At 54.9% G+C, this 26,056-nt stretch overlaps 1 protein-coding gene across 1 annotated transcript; it reads left to right on the forward strand.

The window, feature by feature from the left end:
- The first annotated feature begins 584 nt into the window (after nucleotides 1-584).
- Nucleotides 585-25,437, forward strand: WDTC1 (WD and tetratricopeptide repeats 1). Its single transcript, XM_038758504.1, has 16 exons — nucleotides 585-834; nucleotides 9,819-9,892; nucleotides 9,980-10,063; nucleotides 10,813-10,859; nucleotides 12,558-12,669; nucleotides 14,636-14,823; nucleotides 15,039-15,221; nucleotides 15,363-15,457; nucleotides 15,637-15,752; nucleotides 16,276-16,351; nucleotides 18,321-18,417; nucleotides 18,708-18,881; nucleotides 21,634-21,869; nucleotides 24,577-24,775; nucleotides 24,870-25,062; nucleotides 25,166-25,437. The coding sequence occupies exons 2-16, from the start codon at nucleotides 9,851-9,853 to the stop codon at nucleotides 25,361-25,363; spliced, it is 2,040 nt and encodes a 679-aa protein (XP_038614432.1). The 5' UTR covers nucleotides 585-834; nucleotides 9,819-9,850; the 3' UTR covers nucleotides 25,364-25,437.
- The last annotated feature ends 619 nt before the right edge of the window (nucleotides 25,438-26,056 follow it).

The following is a 26,056-nucleotide window of genomic DNA, read 5'->3' on the forward strand; positions in this document are numbered from 1 at the left end:
TTCAGTCTTGGACATGTTGAGTTTTAGGTAGCGGGCAGACATCCAGATGGAGATTTCCTGAAGGCAGGAGGAGATGCGAGCCTGGAGAGAGGGGGACAGAGCAGGGATGTAGCTCTGGGTGTCATCAGCGTAGAGATGATAGTGGGCTCACAGTCTAGAAGGGGGAGACAGAGAACAAAACCAAACATATTAATAAAATAAAATAAATAGAATAGATATGTACAAGTAAAATAAATAAATAAATAGAGTAATAAGCGCTCAATAAATACGACTGATTGATTCCCAAGGGCTTAGGACAGTGCTCTGCACCCAGTAAGCGCTCAATAAATACGATTGATTGATTGACTACAACTCCCAGCGTGCCCCGCGGCCCCCGCCCGTGAGGCCTCATTTCCTTTCCCCCGCCCTCCCCTCCCATTGGCTGCCGGCGGCCGGCGGACGTTGAACGGGTGTGTGCGCGCGCAGACGGGTGGGCGGGGGCGATTCTCCAAGGGGCCGGGCGCCAGCGGCGTAGCGTAGCTTCTTGGCCGGGCGGGGGCGCCCGCGTTAGCGGCGTGGCGCAGGCGCAGTGCGGGGGTTCGCCCTGGCCCAGGACAGCTGGGGGAGATAAACAGAGCAGGAGGGGGCTGTATTTGTGTGTCTGTGTGTGTCTGTGGGTGTGTATATGTGTGTATAGGTGAGTGTGAGTGCGTGTACGTGTGTGTGTTTGCATGTGGGGGGGTGGAGGGCATGAGAAGGCTGGGCAGCCTGGAGCCCTGACCCCTGACCCTTGACCCCTTGACCCCAAGGGTGGGCATGGGCCCCGCCTGCCACTCCGGAGACGAGGCCTGACAGGTAACCGTCCCCCCCCTCCATCCCCACCGTCTTCCCTCCTTCCCTTCCCGACAGCACCTGTATATATGTTTGCACCTATTTATTACTCTATTTATTCATTTATTTTACTTGTACCTGTCTATTCTATTTATTTTATTTTGTTCATATGTTTGGTTTTGTTCTCTGTCCCCCCCCCGCCCTCATCCTCATGGTGCTATGTGTTAAGCGCTCACTCTGTTTTAACGGCATTTATTAAGCACTTTCATTTATTTTATTTTGTTAGTATGTTTGGTTTTGTTCTCTCTGGTTTTAGACTGTGAGCCCACTGTTGGGTAGGGACTGTCTCTATGTGTTGCCAATTTGTACTTCCCAAGCGCTTAGTACAGTGCTCTGCACATAGTAAGCGCTCAATAAATACGATTGATTGATTGATTGATTCTCTGTCTCCCCCTTTTAGACTGTGATCCCACTGTTGGGTAGGGACTGTCTCTGTATGTTGCCAATTTGTACTTCCCAAGCGCTTAGGACGGTGCTCTGCACATAGTAAGCGCTCAACAAATACGATTGATGATGATGATGATGCAAAGCACTGTTCTAAGCGCTGGGGAGGATACCAGGTGATCAGGTTGCCCCACGGGGGGCTCACAGTCTTCACCCCCCATTTTACAGATGAGGGAACTGAGGCCCGGAGAAGTGAAGTGACTTGCCCAAAGTCACACAACTGACAGTTGACGGAGCCGGGATTTGAACCCATGACCTCTGACTCTGTGCCCAGCACTGTGCTGAGCGCCCGCCTGGGGACCAGGAGGCCGGGGAGGGCTCAGGAGCCCCCCGGGGCAGAGGGGGGCCGGGCCCAGGACTCGGTGGGGCTGCCCGGACCACCCACCCCCTGTATATATGTATATATGTTTGTACATATTTATTACTCTATTTATTTATTTATTTATTTATTTATTTTATCTGTACATATCTATTCTATTTATTTTATTTTGTTAGTATGTTTGGTTTTGTTCTCTGTCTCCCCCTTTTAGACTGTGAGCCCACTGTTGGGTAGGGACTGTCTCTATATGTTACCAATTTGTACTTCCCAAGCGCTTAGTACAGTGCTCTGCACATAGTAAGCGCTCAATAAATACGATTGATGATGATGATGATGACTGGACCAGTCCTCCTGGGCCAGGCCGCCCGGAGGTCAGAGGTCAGCGGGAAGGAGGGAATAATAATAATAATAATAATAATAATGGCATTTATTAAGCGCTTACTAAGTGCAGAGCACTGTTCTAAGCACTGGGGAGGTACAAGGTGACCAGGTTGTCCCACGTGGGGCTCACAATCATAATCCCCATTTTACAGATGAGGTAACTGAGGCCCAGAGAAGTTAAGTGACTTGCCCAAAGTCACACAGCTGACAATTGGTAGAGCCGGGATTTGAACCCATGACCTCTGACTCCAAAGCCCGGGCTCTTTCCACTGAGCCACGCTGCTTCTCTAAGGGAAGAGGACGAGGAGCAAGTTCTCCCCGACCCACGCTTGGCACCGACAGGGCCCTTGGACATCATCATCATAATAATAATTACATGTTGCCAACTTGTACTTCCCAAGCGCTTAGTACAGTGCTCTGCACACAGTAAGCGCTCAATAAATACGATTGATTGATTAATAGCATTTATTAAGCGCTTACTATGTGCAAAGCACTGTTCTGAGCACTGGGGAGGTTAGAAGGTGATGGGGGGGAGGAAGAGGAAGTGCTGCCCGCCCCACACTTGGCACCGACAGGGCCCTTGGACGTCATCATAATAGGAGATTTATTAAGCACTTACTGTGTGCAAAGCACTGTTCTGAGCGCTGGGGAGGTTACAAGATGATGAGGTGGAGGAGGAGGAAGTTCTGCCCACCCCACACTTGGCACCGACAGGGCCCTTTGACATAATAATAATAGGATTTCTTAAGCACTTACTGTGTGCAAAGCACTGTTCCGAGCACTGGGGAGGTTACGAGGTGATGAGGTGGAGGGGGAGGACGTTCTGCCCGTCCCAGACTTGGCACCAACAGGGCCCTTGGACATAATAATAATAGCATTTATTAAGCGCTTACTATATGCAAAGCACTGTTCTGAGCGCTGGGGAGGTGATGAGGTGGAGCGGGAGGAAGTTCTGCCCGCCCCACACTTGGCACCGACAGGGCCCTTTGACATAATAATAATAGCATTTATTAAGCGCTTACTATATGCAAAGCACTGTTCTGAGCGCTGGGGAGGTGATGAGGTGGAGGGGGAGGAAGTTCTGCCCGCCCCACACTTGGCACCGACAGGGCCCTTTGACATAATAATAATAGCATTTATTAAGCGCTTACTATATGCAAAGCACTGTTCTGAGCGCTGGGGAGGTTACAAGGTGATGGGGTGGAGGAGGAGGAAGTTCTGCCCGCCCCAGACTTGGCACCGACAGGGCCCTTTGACATAATAATAATAGCATTTATTAAGCACTTACTATGTGCAAAGCACTGTTCCGAGCGCTGGGGAGGTTACGAGGTGATGAGGTGGAGGAGGAGGACGTTCTGCCCGCCCCAGACTTGGCACCGACAGGGCCCTTTGACATAATAATAATAATAGGATTTATTAAGCGCTTACTATATGCAAAGCACTGTTCTGAGCGCTGGGGAGGTTACAAGGTGATTAGGTGGAGGAGGAGGAAGTTCTGCCCACCCCAGACCTGGCACCGGCAGGGCCCTTTGACATAATAATAATAATAATAGCATTTATTAAGCACTTACTATGTGCAAAGCACTGTTCTGAGCGCTGGGGAGGTTACAAGGTGATGAGGTGGAGGAGGAGGAAGTTCTGCTCGCCCCAGACTTGGCACCGACAGGGCCCTTTGACATAATAATAATAGGATTTATTAAGAACTTACTGTGTGCAAAGCACTATTCTGAGCACTGGGGAGTTTACAAGGTGATGAGGAGGAGGAAGTTCTGCCCGCCCCAGACCTGGCACCGATAGGGCCCTTTGACGTAATAATAATAGGATTTATTAAAAACTTACTGTGTGCAAAGCACTGTTCTGAGCTCTGGGGAGGTTACAAGATGATGAGGTGGAGGAGGAGGAAGTTCTGCCCACCCCACACTTGGCACCGACAGGGCCCTTTGACATAATAATAATAATAGCATTTATTAAGCGCTTACTATGTGCAAAGCACTGTTCTGAGCGCTGGGGAGGTTACAAGGTGATGGGGTGGAGGAGGAGGAAGTTCTGCCCGCCCCACACTTGGCACCGATAGGGCCCTTTGACATAATAATAATAATAGCATTTATTAAGCGCTTACTATGTGCAAAGCACTGTTCTGAGCGCTGGGGAGGTTACAAGGTGATGAGGTGGAGGAGGAGGAAGTTCTGCCCGCCCCAAACTTGGCACCGACAGGGGCCTTTGACATAATAATAATAGGATTTATTAAGCACTTACTGTGTGCAAAGCACTGTTCTGAGCGCTGGGGAGGTTACAAGGTGATGGGGTGGAGGAGGAGGAAGTTCTGCCCGCCCCAGACTTGGCACCGACAGGGCCCTTGGACATAATAATAATAATAATAATAGCATTTATTAAGTGCTTACTATGTGCAAAGCACTGTTCTGAGTGCTGGGGAGGTTACAAGGTGATGAGGTTGAGGAGGAGGAAGTTCTGCCCGCCCCACACTTGGCACCGACAGGGCCCTTTGACATAATAATAATAGGATTTATTAAGCACTTACTGTGTGCAAAGCACTGTTCTGAGCGCTGGGGAGGTTACAAGGTGATGCGGGGGAGGAGGAGGAAGTGCTGCCCGCCCCAGACTTGGCACCGACTGGGCCCTTTGACATAATAATAATAGGATTTATTAAGCACTTACTGTGTGCAAAGCACTGTTCTGAGCGGTGGGGAGGTTACAACGTGATGGGGTGGAGGAGGAGGAAGTTCTGCCCAACGCAGACTTGGCACTGACAGGGCCCTTTGACATAATAATAATAGCATTTATTAAGCACTTACTGTGTGCAAAGCACTGTTCTGAGTGCTGGGGAGGTTACAAGGTGATGAGGTGGAGGAGGAGGAAGTTCTGCCCACTCGACACTTGGCACCGACAGGGCCCTTTGACATAATAATAATAGGATTTATTAAGCACTTACTGTGTGCAAAGCACTGTTCTGAGCGCTGGGGAGGTTACAAGGTGATGAGGTGGAGGAGGAGGAAGTTCTGCCCGCCCCAGACTTGGCACCGACAGGGCCCTTTGACATAATAATAATAATAGCATTTATTAAGTGCTTACTATGTGCAAAACACTGTTCTGAGCACTGGGGAGGTTACAAGGTGATGAGGTGGAGGAGGAGGAAGTTCTGCCCATCCCAGACCTGGCACCGACGGGGCCCCTTGACATAATAATAATAGGATTTATTAAGCACTTACTGTGTGCAAAGCACTGTTCTGAGTGCTGGGGAGGTTACAAGGTGATGAGGTGGAGGAGGAGGAAGTTCTGCCCACTCGACACTTGGCACCGACAGGGCCCTTTGACATAATAATAATAGGATTTATTAAGCGCTTACTATATGCAAAGCACTGTTCTGAGCGCTGGGGAGGTTACAAGGTGATGAAGTGGAGGAGGAGGAAGTTCTGCCTGCCCCACACTCGGCACCGACAGGGCCCTTTGACATAATAATAATAATAATAGCATTTATTAAGCGCTTACTATGTGCAAAGCACTGTTCTGAGCGCTGGGGAGGTTACAAGGAGATGAGATTGTCCCACGGGGGGCTCACAGTCTTCATCCCCATTTTCCAGATGAGGGAACTGAGGCCCAGAGCAGCTAAATGACTTGTCCAAAGTCACACAGCTGACAAGTGGTGGAGCTGGGATTTGAACCCATGACCTGTGACTCCCAAGCCCGGGCTCTTTCCGCCCACCCGGGGGTCAAGGGTCAGGTGAAAGGGGCCGGGGTGGGGGGGGCGGCCTCCGAGGTTGGCACGGGTGCCTTCCCTCAAGGGGCCTCTCCGCGCCAGAAAACCCAAATGCTGCCCCTCTAATAATAATGATGGCATTTGTTAAGCGCTTCCTACGTGCGAAGCACCGTTCTGTTCGCTGGGGAGGTTACAAGGTCATCAGGTTGGGGGGCTCACAGTCTTCATCCCCATTTGACAGATGAGGGAACTGAGGCACAGAGAATAATAATAATTTCGGTATTTGTTAAGCGCCTACTATATGCCAAGCACTGTTCCAAGCGCTGGGGGAGTTACAAGGTGATCAGGTTGTCCCACGTGGGGCTCTGTCTTCGTCCCCTTTTCCCAGATGAGGGAACTGAGGCCCAGAGAAGTGACTTGCCCACAGTCGCCCGGCTGACAGTTGGCAGAGGCGGAATTTGAACCCATGACCTGTGACTCTAAAGCCCGGGCTCTTTCCGCCAGCCCGGGGGTCAAGGGTCAGGTGAAAGGGGCCGGGGTGGGGGGCGGCCTCCGAGGTTGGCACAGGTGCCTTCCCTCAAGGGGCCTCTCCGCGCCGGAGAACCCGAATGCTGCCCGGCACAAAGTAGGCGCTTAACAAATACCTCCCCGGTGAAAAAGAGCATCTCACCCTCTCCCCCCGCCAGATCCCGGGGTCTTGACGCTGGGTCTTTCTGGGCCCTTCTTCCGGCTCGGGGCTTCTGTGGCATCATCATCATCATCAATCATATTTATTGAGCGCTTACTGTGTGCAGAGCACTGTACTAAGCGCCTGGGAAGTACAAATTGGCCTTCCCAGACTGAGCCACTTCCTTCCTCTCCCCCTCGTCCTCCACTCCATCCCCACCATCTTACCTCCTTCCCTTCCCCACAGCACCTGTATATATGTTTGTACATATTTATTACTCTATTTATTTTACTTGGACATATCTATTCTATTTATTTTATTTTGTTAGTATGTTTGGTTTTGTTCTCTGTCTCCCCCTTTTAGACTGTGAGCCCACTGTTGGGTAGGGACCGTCTCTAGATGTTGCCAATTTGTACTTCCCAAGCGCTTAGTACAGTGCTCTGCACATAGTAAGCGCTCAATAAATACGATTGATGATGATGATGATGATATAGAGACAGTCCCTACCCAACAGTGGGCTCACAGTCTAAAAGTCGCATCAGCGACGAATGGGTCGGAATTCCAAGGTGGCAGGGAGGCTGGCCTCTCGGGTTGGACGGGAGCGGGTCGGACGTCGGCTCGGGAAGAGTGAATCCGGTGGGGAATGCCGGGGGAAGAGGGGACAGCGGATGGAGAGAGCAGATAGCGACTATGGGGGAGAACTGAGAGCAGCACTCGCCCCAAGGAACGAGGCAGGGAGCGGCCCCGTACGTGCCCGTATATCAATCAATCAGTCGTATTTATTGAGCGCTTACTGTGTGCAGAGCACTGGACTAAGCGCTTGGGAAGTACAAGTTGGCAACACATAGAGACGCTTAGAACAGTGCTTTGCGCATAGTAAGCGCTTAACAAATGCCATCATTATTATTGCAAGTCGGCAACACATAGAGACAGTCCCTACCCAACAGCGGGCTCACGGTCTAGAAGGGGGAGACGGAGAACAAAACCAAACATACTAACAAAATAAAATAAATCATCATCGTCAATCGTATTTATTGAGCGCTTACTGTGTGCAGAGCACTGGACTAAGCGCTTGGGAAGTACAAGTCGGCAACAGATAGAGACAGTCCGTACCCAACAGTGGGCTCACAGTCTAGAAGGGGGAGACGGAGAACAAAACCAAACATACTAACAAAATAAAATAAATCATCATCATCAATCGTATTTACTGAGCGCTTACTGTGTGCAGAGCACTGGACTAAGCGCTTGGGAAGTACAAGTCGGCAACACATAGAGACAGTCTCCTACCCAACAGCGGGCTCACAGTCTAGAAGGGGGAGACGGAGAACAAAACCAAACAGACTAACAAAATAAAATAAATCATCATCATCATCATCAATCGTATTTATTGAGCGCTTACTGTGTGCAGAGCACTGGACTAAGCGCTTGGGAAGTACAAGTCGGCAACACATAGAGACGGTCCCTACCCAACAGCGGGCTCACAGTCTAGAAGGGGGAGACAGAGACCAAAACCAAACATACTAACAAAATAAAATAAATAGAATAGATATGTACAAGTAAGTTAAATAAATAGAGTAATAAATATGTACAAACATATATCATCATCATCAATCGTATTTATTGAGCGCTTACTGCGTGCAGAGCACTGGACTAAGCGCTTGGGAAGTACAAGTCGGCAACATATAGAGACAGTCCCTACCCAACAGCGGGCTCACAGTCTAGAAGGGGGAGACGGAGAACAAAACCAAACATACTAACAAAATAAAATAAATAGAATAGATATGTACAAGTAAGTTAAATAAATAAATAGAGTAATAAATATGTACAAACATATATCATCATCAATCGTATTTATTGAGCGCTTACTATGTGCAGAGCACTGGACTACGCGCTTGGGAAGTACAAATTGGCAACATATAGAGACAGAGTCCCTACCCAACAGAGGGCTCACAGTCTAAAAGGGGGAGACAGAGAACAAAACCAAACATACTAACAAAATAAAATAAATAGAATAGATATGTACAAGTAAAATAAATAGAGTAATAAATATGTACATACATATATACATATATACAGGTGTATATATGTATATATACATATATACAGGTGCTGTGGGGAAGGGAAGCATTATCTCTCTAGCGCTTACCCTCCCGCCGGGCCTAGATAATAATAATAATAATTTATTAAGTGCTTACTATGTGCAAAGCCCTGTTCTAAGCGCTGGGGAGGTTACAAGGCGATCAGGCTGTCCCACGTGGGGGGCTCACAGTCTTAATCCCCATTTTACAGGTGAGGGAACTGAGGCCCAGAGAAGTGAAGCGACTTGCCCAAAGTCACCCAGCTGACACGTGGCGGGGGCAGGATTCGAACCCGTGACCTGCGACTCCAAAGCCCGGGCTCTTTCCACTGAGCCACGCTGCTTCTCTAGATCTTGCCTGTCTCCCCGCCCTCCCTCCCCAAATCCGACAGACAGCCACCGTCCCCCGTAGGGAAGCCACATCTCTTCCAAGAGGCCTTCTTCCCCTTCTCTCCTCTTTTCCCACTCCCTTCCGTGTCGCCGGGATTCGCTTCCTTTGCTCGCCCCATCCCCCCGGCACTTCTGTCCGTATCTGTCATATATTTCTGTTGATTCCTCTCTCCCCCCGCACCCCAACTCCGAAAGCCCGTTGCGGGCAGGAAATCTGCCTGTTTATTGTTTCATCGCGCTCTCCCCCAGTGCTTACTGCCACACAGTAAGCGCTTAATAGAGAAGCAGCGTGGCTCAATGGGAAAGAGCCCGGGCTTTGGAGTCAGAGGTCGTGGGTTCAAATCCCGGCTCTGCCGACTGTCAGCTGGGTGACTTTGGGCAAGTCACTTCTCTGGGCCTCAGTGACCTCATCTGTCAAATGGGGATGAAGACTGTGAGCCCCACGGGGGGACAACCTGATTACCTTGTGACCTCCCCAGCGCTTAGAACGGTCCTTTGTGCATAGTAAGCGCTTAATAAATGCTATTATTGTTATTATTATTAATAAGTGGATGGGCCAGTCTGAACCGCGGGGCCTCCCTGCATCCCGCGGGAGCGGGAATGTGAGGCCGGGGTGGTCGGGTGGGCCGTCCGTGGGAGGGTCTACACGGGCAGGGGTTACCCGGGAGGCTGTGGCCGGGAGCAACGGGGGAGACAGCTCCCCTATCATCATCATCAATCGTATTTATTGAGCGCTTACTGTGTGCAGAGCGCTGTACTAAGCGCTTGGGAAGTACAAGTTGGCAACATAGAGAGACCTCCCCTTTCCTCTCCCGTCCCCTTCCTCCATCCTCCGCGGTGGCCCGGGCCACCGATGGGTTGGGGGGGCCGACCCATGCCCGGTACCCGTGTGCGGAGGCCCCGGGCGGAGCCGGCCGGTCCGTAACGCCCGTGTGGACGGCCGGTCCGGCTCTAGCTCTTCCTCAGCCCCGACTCCGTGCCGAGACCATGGCCAACGTCGCCCGGGACCTCATCCATCGGCAGATAAAGGTAGGCCACCCCCGGGGGCCCGTCCCACCCCACGGGCCGGCCCTGACTCCCGCCCCCGGGGCTGACCAGAGCTCGCTTGCTGCACAGGAGAGGGGCGCCGTGAGGTTCGAGCGACGCTACCACGTCACTGACCCGTTCATCCGCCGGCTGGGCCTGGAGGCTGAGCTGCAGGTAGGAACCCGGCTCTTTTCTCGCCCTCTTTCAAGAGCAGTCGGCCCTCCCAATCAATCAATCAATCAATCGTATTTATTGAGCGCTTACTGTGTGCAGAGCACTGTACTAAGCGCTTGGGAAGTCCAAGTGGGCAACATATAGAGACAGTCCCTACCCAACAGTGGGCTCACAGTCTAAAAGGGGGAGACAGAGAACAAAACCAAACATACTAACCAAATAAAATAAATAGAATAGATATGTACAAATAAAATAAATAAATAGGGTAATAAATATGTACAAACATATATACATATATACCTCCCAAAATCCCTGGGATCCCTAGTACATATCTGTTCTATTTATTTTATTTTGTTAGTATGTTTGGTTTTGTTCTCTGTCTCCCCCTTTTAGACTGTGAGCCCACTGTTGGGTAGGGACTGTCTCTATATGTTGCCAATTTGTACTTCCCAAGCGCTTAGTACAGTGCTCTGCACATAGTAAGCGCTCAATAAATACGATTGATGATATACAGGCGTAGTGGGGAAGGGAAGGAGGTAAGATGGGGGGGATGGAGAGAGGGACGAGGGGGAGAGGAAGGAAGGGGCTCAGTCTGGGAAGGCCTCCCAGGCTGAGGATGTATGCTCCGTGAGGGCAGGCCCGGCCCTCTTCCCTGCTTGGTGTGGTCCCGTGCCCCAGTTGGAAGGGTTTCAGACGATCCAGGGTAGCGACCCACCTCCTTTTCCTTTTTCCCGCTTCTTTATCGTCAGGGGCACTCTGGCTGCGTGAACTGTCTGGAATGGAACGAGAAGGGGGAGTAAGTGAGGCTGCACTGAGGGGGACGGGAGGAGGAGGAGGAGTGGGGAGGAAGGGGAGGGGTCTCTGGATGGGGGGTGAGTTGTGAACCCTGGCCCGAGCTTGGGGTATGGCTGGCCGGGGAGAAGGAGCTCAGGTAGCGACCCCTCCTCGGCCCCCGCCCACCCCCCCAATGCCAAACAGCAAGCCTGTGATCAATCATTGCTAGAGCGCCGACGGTGTGTGCACTGTACTAAGCGCTCGGGAGAGCGCAGTAGAGCCAGAAGACCCGATCCCCGTTCTCCAGGGCCTTCCCGTCTAGCCGGGAACACCGACACAGTAATAAATTCCAGACTGGAGGAAGTAAGAGAGTTTATGGGATATATACATAGGTGTCCCGGGGGCTAGGGTGACTGAAGCACTTAGGCGTGAGGGGGCCAAAGCGGTAGGTGGGGAGATGAGGGGCTACTCAGGGAAGACCACCTGGAGGAGATGGGATTTCAGAAGGGCTTTGAAGATTGGGAGAGCGGGTGGCGTCGCAGATACAAAGAGGGAGGAAGTTACGGGCGGGAGGGAGGGTGAGAGGAAGGGGTCCAAGACGAGGGAGACGTGATCGAGGCACAGTTCGTAGGTTGGAGTTAGAGGAGCAAAGCGTGCGGGCTGGGGTGGAGGGAGAGAGGAGCGATGTTTGGAGGGGAAGAGCCGGCTGAGTAGCTTAAAGATGGCGAGGGGGATTTTTGGCTTGAGGCGGTGCCTGGGAGGGGTTTGAGAACCGGGGAGAGGTGAGCAGAATGGTGTTATAGAAAAACGATCTGGGCAGCGGAGTGAAGGGTGGCCTGGAGAGGGGAGAGACTGGAGGAGGGGAGAACGACGAGGAGGCCGACGCAGTGTTCAAAGTGAGATGCGGCAGAGGGGCCGGATGGAGTGGAAGGGATGGATTCCGAAAGCACTGCGGAGGGAGGACCGACCGAACGTCGGGGTTGAAAGAGGAGTCGTCGACGGGGGTGATGCCTGAATTGAGCAATTCAAAGACGGGGTTGGTGGTGATGTTGGCGACGATGGTGGAAAAACGAGGAGGAGAGGACTTGGGAGGGAAGATGAGAGTCTCAGCTTGGGACCCGTTGAGCTTGAGGTGACATCCACGGAGCGATCGAGGAGATGGGAGATTGTAGAGCGGGAGAGGAGTCGGGGCCGGAGAGGTGGAGCTGGGAGGCGTCCTTGTACAGATGAGAACCGAAGCTGTGGGAGAGAATGAGTCCTCCAGGGAGCGGCTGTAAAAATGGAGACTAGAAGGGGACCCAGAACTGACCCTCGAGGGACACCCCGGCGGGAGAAGGGGAGGCAGAGGAGGAGTCTGGGAAAGAGACCGAGGAGGAGCGGCCCGAGAGATAGGAGGAGAACCAGGAGGGGATGACGTCGGCGAAGCCAAAGTTAGGTAGCGTTTTCAGGAAAAACGGGTGCGGCCAGCCGGCCGAGAGGTCGCGGAGGGTGGGGACGGAGGAGAGTTGGTTGGGTTTGGCAAGAAGCTGTGGAGAATCAGGTGGGAGTGATTCGGGGTGTCCGATGGAGAACCGGGGTCACCGGAGTCTACCCTCTGTTCCGTGCGGGGAGAGGGGAGGGAGTCAAGGCTGGAGACAGCGGGAGGGGAAAGGAAGAGAAGGGAATGCTGGAGAGTTGGGATTTGAGGGCCGACGCTCAGACGCTTGCCTCTGGGTTTCAGCTTGCTGGCTTCCGGCTCCGACGACCAGCACACCATCGTGTGGGACCCCCTGCATCACAAGAAGCTGCTGTCCATGCACACGGGCCACACGGCCAACATCTTCTCCGTCAAGGTGAGGGGCGGGGCCGGCTCTCCGAACGCTTCCGGGCCCAGTCGGCTGGTCTTTCCCGGGTCTGCGGAGGGAGGACCGACCGAACGTCGGGGTTGAAAGCGGAGCCGTCGACGGGGGTGATGCCTAAATTGCGGACTTCAAAGATGGGGTTGGTGGTGACGTTGGCGACGATGGTGGAAAAACGAGGAGGAGAGGACTTGGGAGGGAAGATGAGAACCTCAGCTTGGGACATGTTGAGCTTGAGGTGTCGACGGGACGTCCACAGAGCGATGAGCTTCCCCGATGCCCAGACAGGAGAACTCAAAAGCTGCCTCCCTGCGGCCCCCTTGGAGGCTGAAGTGCGGAGGCAACGTGGCCTAGTGGGTAGCGCCCAGGCGCGCTTAGTACAGTGCTCTGCACACATTGCGCTCAATAGATACGATTGAATGAATGGGAGGCAGAAGGACCCTGGCTCTAATCCCAGCTCTGCCACTTGTCTGCCGTGTGACCTTGGGCAAGTCGCCTCGCTCCTCTGTGCCTCAGTTACCTCATCTGGAAAATGGGGATTAAGACTGTGAGCCCCACGTGGGACGGGGACTGTTGTCCGACTCGATCTGCTCGTATCCACCCCAGCCCACCGTACCGTGCCTGGCACAGAGTAAGCACTTAAAAAAAAAAAAAAAACAACCCAATTACTATTATTATTATGATCACGATTGTTGTAGTTGCTACGTGTTCCTGGGCCGTAACACGCGATGGCCGGCGGGGCGGACTGGATGTGGGAAAGGGACTGAAGTCAAGTTTCCCCGAGGAACGTGCCCGGCTCCGGTAGCTCTGAGGTCCTCCCCAAGGCGACTCTGTCGGCTCCCCCGTTCCCCACCTTCGAGGGTCTGCCCCCTGCCCCGACCCTGCAGGCGGGGAGCCGGCCTGGGGGGATTTCTGTCATTTCAATCATTCATTCGATCGTATTTATTGAGCGCTTACTGTGTGCAGAGCGCCGTACTAAGCGCTTGGGAAAGTCCAAGTCGGCAACGTAGAGAGACGGTCCCTACCCAACAATCAATCAATCAATCAATCGTATTTATTGAGCGCTTACTATGTGCAGAGCACTGTACTAAGCGCTTGGGAAGTACAAATTGGCAACACATAGAGACAGTCCCTACCCAACAGTGGGCTCACAGTCTAAAAGGGGGAGACAGAGAACAGAACCAAACATACCAACAAAATAAAATAGATAGGATAGAAATGTACAAGTAAAATAAATAAATAAATAAATAGAGTAATAAATATGTACAACCATATATACATATATACAGGTGCTGTGGGGAAGGGAAGGAGGTAAGATGGGGGGATGGAGGGGGGACGAGGGGGAGAGGAAGGAAGGGGCTCAGTCTGGGAAGGCCTCCTGGAGGAGGTGAGCTCTCAGCAGGGCCTTGAAGGGAGGAAGAGAGACAGCGGGCTCACGGTCTAGAAGGGGGAGACAGACAACGAAACAAAACATATTAACAAAATAAAATAGACTAGTAAATATGTACAAGTAAAATAAATAGAGTAATAAGTACGTACAAACATAAATACAGGTGCTAGGCCATGCTCGCTGAGAGGACACCCGGAAGGATCCTTAAACGCCCTCCGCATACCCTCTAGCACCAAGACGTGGACTTACCATCATCAATCGTATTATATATACCAACCTCATGGTGCTGGGTCAGCGGACCCCCGCAGTGAAGGGCCTATGGGCTGCCCTGGCTCTGGAGGTTCAGGCCGGCGGGGGTCTCCTGCCCGCTGGTTTGACGGGGGCTGGGTGCCAACGCCCCCGGCTGTGTCCTTGCCCTGGGGTGGGTACGCTGGAGGCCTTGGGCGAGGACGGGGCAGGTGGGGCGGAGGAGATGGGAGGCGGGTGAGTCAGGAGGAGCCGGCTGCCTTGGGGGGAGCGGTCCGGCAGGGCTGAGGCCTCCGTCCACTCTTCATCCCCCCCCGCCCCCAGTTCCTGCCGCACGCCGGGGACCGCATCCTCATCACGGGCGCGGCCGACTCCAAGGTGCACGTGCACGACCTGACCGTGAAGGAGACCATCCACATGTTCGGAGACCACACCAACCGCGTGAAGCGCATCGCCACGGCCCCCATGTGGCCCAACACGTTCTGGAGCGCGGCCGAGGACGGGCTCATCAGGTGACGGCGGGCCCCGCCCCGCTCCCGCCGCGCTCTCCGCCGGCCCGGGTCCGGTTCCGCCGTCCCCGTGGGGCCGGGCGTCCAGCGCGGGGCGGGGGGAGTCGGGAGAGGCACGCCTTCCGGCGAATCCGGGGAAGCGAGCGGCCGCCGGAGCCCCCCTAGGGTGTCCCTCGCCCCCCGCCCTCCGCTCTGACGGCACCCCGGCCCGCCCTCAGGCAGTATGACCTGCGCGAGAACAGCAAGCACTCGGAGGTGCTCATCGACCTGACGGAGTACTGCGGCCAGCTGGTGGAGGCCAAGTGCCTGACGGTCAACCCCCAGGACAACAACTGCCTGGCCGTGGGGGCCAGCGGGCCCTTCGTCAGGCTCTACGACATCCGCATGATCCACAACCACAGGCAGGTGCCGCCCCGTGCCCGCCGATGGGTCGTGCCCCTGGGTCTCGGGCCGGGGGGGCGTGGAGGAAGGCACCCCTGATCCAGGGTGGGGCGAGCGGCGGGGGGCCCGGGCGGTGACCGTAGCTTCGGTTCTTTGGCCAGGAAGAGCATGAAGCAGAGCCCGCTGGCCGCGGTGCACACCTTCTGTGATCGGCAGAAACCGCTGCCCGACGGCGCAGCCCAGTACTACGTGGCAGGTACCGCCCAGCTCGGCCCCCTCCGCCCCCCGCTCAGCTCCGGGACTCCCCGGGCCCAGTGGCCACTGAGATGTGGCCCAGTTGCCCCGCGGGCGGCCTGTTAGCAAGCAGCTGCTGCAGAGGAGGCCAGTCGCTTGTCCCGACACGTCTCCCCCCCTTCCCTTCCCGCCCCCCGCCAGGGCACCTACCCGTGAAACTGCCCGACTACAACAACCGGCTGAGAGTCCTGGTCGCCACCTACGTCACCTTCAGCCCCAGCGGCACCGAGCTGCTGGTCAATATGGGGGGCGAGCAGGTAGGCGCTGCCCGGGCGGGGGGCCCGGGCCGGAGGAGCGGGGCCCCGGCAGGGGAAGGGGCAGGGTGGGGTGGCCGAAACCAGCCCTCCCAGCAGCTCCCAGCATACTGGTCTCACTGCGGGGGATTGCCTGAACCTCTCAGCCCCGGCCTGGGGCTAAAGTTCACGCAGGAAGCTGGGGTTTGTACCGGTCACCAGTGACCCTAGTGTGGCATTGGTGGGTCCAGAATCTCCTCGTCCGGCCGGGGTCTCTGGCTTTCTCCGTCCCGCCCCACCCCCAGGAGTCCCCTCGGACGCCCTCCCGCCCGGTCAGACGATCCGGACGGCGGGCACCCCTCACCTTTCAATCAATCAATCAATCAATCGTATTTATTGAGCGCTTACTATGTGCAGAGCACTGTACTAAGCGCTTGGGAAGTACAAATTGGCATCACATAGAGACAGTCCCTACCCAACAGTGGGCTCACAGTCTAAAAGAGTGGGCTCACAGTCTAAAAGTCTTTCCCATCCGTTTCATCACCAGGTCTATCTGTTTGACCTGACCTACAAGCAGCGGCCGTACACCTTCCTCCTGCCCAAGAAGTGCCCTTCCTCGGGGGGTGAGTGCAAACCGCCTGGTTTTGGGCCGGGGAGGGGGGAAAGGGGAAAGTCTTTTAGACTGTGAGCCCACTGTTGGGTAGGGACTGTCTCTATATGTTGCCAGTTTGTACTTACCAAGCGCTTAGTACAGTGCTCTGCACATAGTAAGCGCTCAATAAATACGATTGATGATGAAAGGGGAGCACGACGGGGGGCTGCGGCCCAGACCGTCAGCCCAGCCCTGACCTGGGGTCTCTGGGTCCGGTGCCCCTGGGGAGTGTCGTTCATTCAGTCGTATTTATTGAGCTCTTCCTGTGTGCAGAGCACTGTACTAAGCGCTTGGGAAGTCCAGGTTGGCAGCATCTAGAGACGGTCCCTACCCAACAGTGGGCTCACAGTCTAAGCGCTTACTATGGGCAAAGCACTGCTCAGGATACAAGGTGATCGGGTTGTCCCGTGTGGGGCTCCCAATCTTAATCCCCATTTGACAGGTGAGGTCACTGAGGCCCAGGGAGGTCGTGACTTGCCCAAAGTCACACAGCCGACGAGCGGCAGAGCCAGGATTTGAACCCATGCCCTCCGACTCCCAAGCCCGGGCTCTTTCCACTGAGCCACGCTGCTTCTCACTTCGGAGAAGTGACTCGGCCAAGGTCACCCAGCACCCAAAGTGTCCACCTTTGGCAAGCTAGCCTCACGGCACCTTTGCCTTCTGTCTGTCCGTCCACGTGGCCTGGCACTCTTCCCACTGGATCAATCAATCGTACTTATTGAGCACACACTATGTGCAGAGCACCGTACGAAGCACTTAGGGTAGTACAATACAACAGAATTAGCAGACACATTCCCTGCCTATAATGACCTTACAGTCAGGTGAATTTCCTGAGCGCTTACTACGTGCAGAGCACTGTACTGAGCACTTGGGAGAGTCCACTATAACATTAAACAGACGCTTTCCCTGCCCATAACGAGCCCCCTCCTTCCTCTCCCCCCTCCATCCCCCCATCTTACCTCCTTCCCTTCCCCACAGCACCTGTATATATGTTTGTACATATTTATTACTCTATTTATTTTACTTGTACATATCTATTCTATTTATTTTATTTTGTTCATATGTTTGGTTTTGTTCTCTGTCTCCCCCTTCTAGACTGTGAGCCCACTGTTGGGTAGGGACCGTCTCTAGATGTTGCCAACTTGTACTTCCCAAGCGCTTAGTCCAGTGCTCTGCACACAGTAAGCGCTCAATAAATACGATTGATTGATTGATTGATTGCCAGCCCAGGCCTGGCCCTTCCCAAGCGCTTAGTACAGTGCTCTGCACACAGTAAGCGCTCAGTAAGTACGATTGATTGAATGAATGAATGAATGGCCCTCCTTTCGTCGATCAGTTCCCGTAGCCGCAAAGCCTCCCCCTCTAGACTGTGAGCTCGCTGGGGGCGGGACTGTGACTGTTTGTTGCTATGTCGTATTCTCCCAAGCGCTCAGTACAGTGCTTTGCACACAGTAAGCCCTCAATAAATACGATTGAACGAATGAAGGCTTAGAGAGGCAGGAAGTGACTGTGGCCCCTTGGGCTCCACTCATCCGCTGGTCCCGGAGGGCCCGACTGTAAGCTCGTTGCGGGTAGGGCATGTGTCCGTTCGTGGTTGTTTCCTACTCTCTCAAACGCTTAGTAAAGCGCTCCGCGCACAGTAGGCGCTCAATAAATACAACTGAGTGAAGAAGCGTGTGGGGGACGGGGGGGGACGAGCGGAGAGTTTGGCTGTACTAAGCGTTTGAGAGAGTACGATACAACCACGAACGAACGGACACATGCCCTGCCCGCAGCGAGCTTACAGTCGAGCCCTCCGGGACCAGCGGGGCCAAACGTTCCCCGACGGTCCTGCCTCTTGGGGAGGGTCCACACCCGGCCCGCCGCGGGGAAGCGTTGACTTTTTTTTTTTGACCTGTTCCTCTCTGACTCTCCTCCCTTCCACCCCGCCTGGGTCCCAGAGGTGCAGAATGGGAAGGTGCCCACCAACGGGGTGTCCAATGGACTCCATCTCCATAGCAACGGCTTCCGGTTGGCTGAGGGAAGAGCCCACAGCAGGTAAAAGGGCCCGCCGTTCCCCGCCCGGCCCCGCCGTCGGCCTTCGGGAGACCCGGGGAGCGGAGAGACGATGACCTCGGGGGTCCCTCGGTCTGAGGACCAGAGGTGACCGTGCCCCGGGGCTCCTGTTTGGCCTCCGGCAGTGCGGCCGGGGCTGGTCCGTAGTGTCCAGTCACTGGGCAAGGGAAGCCAGAGGCCGGGCACCACTGGTTGGCACGGCCCGTAGGCCCCGCTCTCGTTCGCTCGTCCGTCCCCGGCTGCCCACCCCCGCGGTTCCTTTCCCGCCGCAGCCCCCAGCCGGAGCTGCCCCCGTCCCTGGAGCGGGTGAAGCAGCAAGCCAACGAGGCCTTCGCCTGCCAGCAGTGGACCCAGGCCATCCAGTTGTACAGCAAGGCCGTGCAGAGGGCACCGCACAACGCCATGCTGTACGGCAACAGGGCCGCGGCCTACATGAAGCGCAAGTGGTGAGCCCCGGGCGGGGCCGGGGGCCGGAGCCGCGGACCCGGGCCAGCGGGGAGGCCCGGGGGGCGGCTTTTCGGCTCACGGGGGGCCGGCCCCTGGGCTGGCGGGGTCGTCGGGGTGGGTCGGACCTCAGCGGGGCTCGGGGGTAGGCCTGTAAATCACCTCCCTCCTGGAACGCGGCCCGCCGATCACTGGGATCTTCTCCCGGTAAGGACCCGGGAGCCTGTGCCACCTCATTCATTCATTCGTATTTAATGATAATAATAATAATAATGGCATTTATTAAGCGCTTACTATGTGCAAAGCACTGTTCTGAGCGCTGGGGAGGATACAAGGTGATTGGGCTGTCCCACGGGAAGCAGCGTGGCTCAGTGGGGAAGAGCACGGGCTTTGGAGTCGGAGGTCATGGGTTCAAATCCCGGCTCTGCCAATTGTCAGCTGTGTGATTTTGGGCAAGTCACTTCACTTCTCTGGGCCTCAGTGACCTCATCTGTAAAATGGGGATGAAGACTGTGAGCCCCCCGTGGGACAGCCTGATCACCTTGTAACCTCCCCAGCGCTTAGAACAGTGCTTTGCACGTAGTAAGTGCTTAATAAATGCCATTATTATTATTATTATTCATATCTATTCTATTTATTTTATTTTGTTAGTATGTTTGGTTTTGTTCTCTGTCTCCCCGTTTTAGACTGTGAGCCCACTGTTGGGTAGGGACCGTCTCTAGATGTTGCCAACTTGGACTTCCCAAGCGCTTAGTCCAGTGCTCTGCACACAGTAAGCGCTCAATAAATACGATTGATTGATTCATCCCCATTTTACAGATGAGGGAACTGAGAAGTGAAGTGACTTGCCCCAGGTCACACAGCTGACAGTTGGCGGAGCTGGGATTTGAACCCATGACCTCGGACTCCTAAGCCCGGGCTCTTTCCATTGAGCCACACTGCTTCTCTATTTATTGAGCGCTTACTGTGTGCAGAGCACTGGACTAAGCGCTTGGGAAGTCCAAGTTGGCAACATCTAGAGACGGTCCCTACCCAACAGCAGGTTCACAGTCTAGAAGGGGGAGAGATTGAGTGCTTACTGTGTGCAGAGCACTGTACTAAGCGCTTGGGAAGTCCAAGTTGGCAACATCTAGAGACGGTCCCTACCCAACAGCGGGTTCACAGTCTAGAAGGGGGAGAGATTGAGCGCTTACTGTGTGCAGAGCACTGTACTAAGCGCTTGGGAAGTACAAGTTATCAATCAATCGTAATTATTGAGCGCTTACTGTGTGCAGAGCACTGTACTAAGCGCTCGGGAAGTACAAGTTAATCAATCGTAATTATTGAGGGCTTACTGTGTGCAGAGCACTGTACTAAGCCCTTGAGAAGTCCAAGTCGGCAACATCTAGAGCCGGTCCCTACCCAACAGTGGGCTTACAGTCTAGAAGGGGGAGACAGAGAACAAAACCAAACATATTCACAAAATAAAATAGAGTAGATATATACAAGTAAAATAAATAGAGTAATAGCTCACAGTCTAGAAGGGGGAGACAGAGAACAAAACCAAACATATTAACAAAATAAAATCAATAGAATAGATATGTACAAGTAAAATAAATAGAGTACTAAATCCGTACAAACATCTATACATATATACAGGTGCTGTGGCGAAGGGAAGGAGGTAAGGCGGCGGGGAGGGGTAGAGGAAGGAGGGGGCTCAGTCTGGGAATGCTTAGCCCTTAGCCCTGGTGCTTGGAACAGTGCTTTGCCCATAGTAAGCGCTTAATAAATGCTATCATTATTATTATTATGTGTGGGGCCGGGCTGCGGCTAGGGCCGGCAAACCCGGGTGAGGCGGTGTTTGTCTCCCCCTTCTAGACTGTGAGCCCACTGTTGGGTAGGGACCACCTCTCTATGTTGCCAACTTGGACTTTCCAAGCGCTTAGTACAGTGCTCTGCTCTCTGTCTTCCCCTTCTAGACTGTGAGCCCACTGTTGGGTAGGGACTGTCTCTATATGTTGCCAACTTGTACTTCCCAAGCGCTTAGTCCAGTGCTCTGCACACAGTAAGCGCTCAATAAATACGATCGATTGTTCATCATCATCATCATCATCATCATCAATCGTATTTATTGAGCGCTTACTTTGTGCAGAGCACTGTACTAAGCGCTTGGGAAGTACAAATTGGCAACATTTAGAGACAGTCCCTACCCAACAGTGGGCTAACGGTCTAAAAGGGGGAGACAGAGAACAAAACCAAACATACTAACAAAATAAAATAAATAGAATAGATATGTACAAATAAAATAGAGTAATAAATATGTACAAACATATATTCATATATACAGGTGCTATGGGGAAGGGAAGGAGGTAAGATGAGGGGGATGGAGGGGGGATGAGGGGGAGAGGAAGGAAGGGGCTCAGTGTGGGAAGGCCTCCTGGAGGAGGTGAGCTCTCAGCAGGGCCTTGAAGGGAGGAAGAGAGCGAGCTTGGCGGATGGGCAGAGGGATTGGGGGCATTCCAGGCCCGGGGGTCGATGGCGGGACGGGCGAGAACGAGGTACGGTGAGGAGATTAGCGGCGGAGGAGTGGAGGGTGCGGGCTGGGCTGGAGAAGGACAGAAGGGAGGTGAGGTAGGAGGGGGCGAGGGGATGGACGGCCTGGAAGCCCAGGGTGAGGAGTTTCTGCCTGAGGCGCAGATTGATTGGATTGTTCCGGGCATCGTCTCCTTGGTGGGGGGAGAGGCCGACCCGCTCGCCTTCCCCTCTCCCCTGAAGGGACGGGGACCACTACGACGCGCTCCGGGATTGCCTGAAGGCCATCTCCCTGAACCCCTGCCACCTGAAGGCCCACTTCCGCCTGGCCCGCTGCCTCTTCGAGCTCAAGTACGTGGCCGAAGCGCTCGAGTGCCTGGACGACTTCAAGGGGAAGTTCCCGGAGCAGGCCCACAGCAGCGCCTGCGACGCCCTCAACCGCGACATCAACGCGGCCCTCTTCTCCAAGAGCGACGGCGGTGAGCAGGGAAACCGGGAAGGGCGGGGGGCACGGGCCGTCGAGCTCCTTCGGTCCGTCGGTCGTGTTTATACGGTGCTCTGCACACGGTAAGCGCTCAATAAATACGATTAATTGAGCGCCTACGGTGTGCGGAGCCCCGTACAGCGCTTGGGAGAGTACGGTGCGAGAGACAGCCCTGCCCGCAACGCGCTTACAGTCTAGACTTGGAGACGGATGTTAACGCGTTAATAATGGAGAAGCAGCGTAGCTCAGTGGGGTCAGAGATCACGGGTTCAAACCCCGGCTCCGCCAGTTAGCTGGGTGACTTTGGGCCAGTCACTTCACTTCTCTGGGCCTCAGTTCCCTCATCTGGAAAATGGGGATTAAATGTGAGCCCCCAGTGGGACAGCCCAATCACCTTGTAACCTCCCCAGTGCTTAGAACAGTGCTTTGCACATAGTAAGCGCTTAATAAATGCCATTATTATTATTATTATTATTATTATTATTATTATTCTCTGGGCCTCCATTCCCTCATCTGCAAAATGGGGATTAAAACTGTGAGCCCCCCGTGGGACAACCCGATCACCCTGTGTCCTCCCCAGTGCTTAGAACAGTGCTTTGCACATAGTAAGAGCTTAATAAATCCCATCATTATTATTATTATTATTATTATTCTCTGGGCCTCCATTCCCTCATCTGCAAAATGGGGATTAAAACTGTGAGCCCCCCGTGGGACAACCCGATCACCCTGTGTCCTCCCCAGTGCTTAGAACAGTGCTTTGCACATAGTAAGCGCTTAATAAATCCCATCATTATTATTATTATTATTATTATTCTCTGGACCTCCGTTTCCTCATCTGGAAAATGGGGATTAAATGTGAGCCCCCAGTGGGATAACCCGATTACCTTGTAACCTCCCCAGTACTTAGAACAGTGCTTTGCACATAGTAAGCGCTTAATAAATGCCATTATTATTATTATTATTATTATTATTATTATTCTCTGGGCCTCCATTCCCTCATCTGCAAAATGGGGATTAAAACTGTGAGCCCCCCGTGGGACAACCCGATCACCTTGTAACCTCCCCAGTGCTTAGAACAGTGCTTTGCACATAGTAAGCGCTTAATAAATGCCATTATTATTAACAGTGCTTTGCACATAGTAAGCGCTTAATAAATGCTATCATCATTATTATTATTATTATTCTCTGGGCCTCCATTCCCTCATCTGCAAAATGGGGATTAAAACTGTGAGCCCCCCGTGGGACAACCCGATCACCCTGTGTCCTCCCCAGCACTTCGAACAGTGCTTTGCACATAGTAAGCGCTTAACAAATGTCATCGTTGTTGTCATTAATACAAATAAATCAGATCAGAGCTAGATACATGAGTGTTGCGGGGCTGGGAGAGGGGGATGAATAAAGGGAGCGAGTCAGGGTGACGCAGGAGTGGGAGAAGAGGAAAGAAGGGATTAGTCAGGGAAGGCCTCTTGGAGGAGATGGGCCTTTGAAGCAGGGGAGAGTCACTGTCTGTCGGATATTCCTTCATTCAGTCGTATTTCTTGAGCGCTTACTGTGTGCAGAGCACTGTACTAAGCGCTTGGGAAGTCCAAGTTGGCAACATCTAGAGACATCTAGAGACGGTCCCTACCCAACAGCGGGCTCACAGTCTAGGAGGACTTCCTTCCTCTCCCCCTCATCCCCCTCTCCATCCCCCCATCTTACCTTCCTCCCTTCCCCACAGCACCTGTATATATGTATATATGTTTGTACATATTTTTTTACTCTATTTATTTATTTAATTTATTTCTCCATATCTATTCTATTTTATTTTGTTAGTATCTTTGGTTTTGTTCTCTGTCTCCCTCTTTTAGACTGTGAGCCCACTGTTGGGTAGGGACTGTCTCTATATGTTGCCAGTTTGTACTTCCCAAGCGCTTAGGACAGTGCTCTGCACATAGTAAGCGCTCAATAAATATGATTGATGATGATGATGATAAAGAGGGAGGGCGTTCCAGGGGTCGGCGGCGAAAGAGATGAGACTGAGGTAATAATAATAATAATGTTGGCATTTGTTAAGCGCTTACTATGTGCAAAGCACTGTTCTAATCAATCAATCAATTGTATTTATTGAGCGCTTGGGAAGTCCAAGTTGGCAATGTCTAGAGACGGTCCCTACCCAACAGCGGGCTCACAGTCTAGAAGCGCTGGGGGGGATGCAGAAGGGATCGGGTTGTCCCACGTGGGGCTCACGGTCTTCTTCATCCCCATTTTCCAGATGAGGGACCTGAGGCTCAGAGCAGTTAAGTGGCTTGCCCAAGGTCACACAGCAGACACGTGGAGGAGCTGGGATTCGAACCCCTGTCCTCCGACTCCAAAGCCCGGGCTCTTTCCACGGAGCCCCGCTGGTCTAGTGAAGAGGTTGGCATTAGCGAAGCCGAGTGTGCGGGCCGGGGTGTAGCCTGTCCCCAAGCTGCCGGGCTCACTGTGCCCCCTGCCCTCCTTTTTGCCCGCCCGCTCCACTGGCACGTGGAGCGCCCATTCCCAACTACAAAGCTGGGGAAGATCTACGGGCTGTCCCCGCGCCCCGACGCTCAGTACAGTGCTCCGCATACAGTAAATAAATACGATCGATGAGGACCCAAGGCCCCCCTCCAGCCCCCACCTGAGTCCCCCGCGGGAGGTGGCGGGAGCGCGGGGGTGACGGCCCGGCTCGGCCCCCGCAGAGGAGAAGAAGGGCGGTGGGGGCGGCGGAGGCGGCGGCGGCGGCGGCGGCGGCCCGGTCCGGCTGCGCAGCTCCAACCGCAAGGACTCCATCTCGGAGGACGAGATGGTGCTGAGGGAGCGGAGCTACGACTACCAGTTCCGCTACTGCGGCCACTGCAACACGACCACCGACATCAAGGAGGCCAACTTCTTCGGCAGGTGGGGAGGCGGGGGCCCTCGGCGGGCGGCGGGCGGCGGCGGGCTCCCCGGCCCCGGCCGTCGACCCTCCGCGCTCTCGCCCTCCCCCCCCCAGCAACGCCCAGTACATCGTCAGCGGCTCGGACGACGGCTCCTTCTTCATCTGGGAGAAGGAGACCACCAACCTGGTGCGGGTCCTGCAGGGGGACGAGTCCATCGTCAACTGCCTGCAGCCCCACCCCAGCTACTGCTTCCTGGCCACCAGCGGCATCGACCCGGTGGTGCGGCTCTGGAACCCGCGGCCGGAGGTGAGGGGGACGGTCGGCGGTCCCGCCGCCCGCGGGGGGCGGTCCCCGGCCCTCCGGCCCCCCGGGCCCCCCCGCCATCGCGCCCCCTCCTCTCGGCCCGCAGAGCGAAGACGCCGGCGGCCGGGTGGTGGAGGACATGGAGGGCGCGTCGCAGGCCAACCAGCGGCGGATGAACGCCGACCCCCTGGAGGTGATGCTGCTCAACATGGGCTACCGCATCACGGGACTGAGCAGCGGCGGGCCCGGGGGCTCAGACGACGAGGACGGCTCAGAGGGGCAGGTCCAGTGCCGGCCCAGCTGAGACCCGGCCGGGCTTCGTCCCCTTCCCTTTCTCCCTCTGCCCCGCCGGGGCTGGGGACGGGAGGGAGGGGACGGGGCGGCCGGCGCCGACCGGCGGGCTCCTCCCTGGTGGGCCTCGGCCGGCCGGCGTCTCGCCCTGCAGTATTGCGGGGAGGAGGGGACCCCGGGCTCCCCCCTCCCCGTCCCCGGCGGCGCCTGAGGGGGTTCCTCCGGCTCTCCGTCCTCCCCGTGGGGCCGCCCCCTCCTCCGGGCTCCGGCTCCCCCTGCGTTGGGGCCACGGGGAGGCGAGGGGCCCGGGCGGCCCGGCTCGAGTGCGGCCTTTGTGTCTCTTCCCGCGAGCGAGTCCCCCCCAGGCTGCCCCGGGCCGGGCTGCTTCCTCTCCGCCCGGCCGGTGCTCTCCGCCCTCACCCCTGCCCCCTGGGCGCTCACCCCTGCTCTCCGCCCGCCGTGCCCTGCCCGGCCCCGCCAGCAGCGCTTCCGCCGTCGGTCGGGCGCCCGGTCCCGGCTGCCGGCGTCTTTCCAGCCTGGGCCGGCACATGCCCCCTGCCCCGCCGCCGGTCCCGAGTCCGGCCTGGCCCACCCCCGTCGCCCATCCTCAGGCCGGGGCTCCCTGAGGCCTCGGCCCATCCCACTCCTGTTGGGCCCGTTGGCCCGTCCCTGCCCTGCTCCACCAAAGGCCCGCAGCCAGTGGCCA

Source organism: Tachyglossus aculeatus, chromosome 16 (genome assembly GCF_015852505.1).
Source record: "Tachyglossus aculeatus isolate mTacAcu1 chromosome 16, mTacAcu1.pri, whole genome shotgun sequence".
NCBI lineage: Eukaryota > Metazoa > Chordata > Mammalia > Monotremata > Tachyglossidae > Tachyglossus > Tachyglossus aculeatus.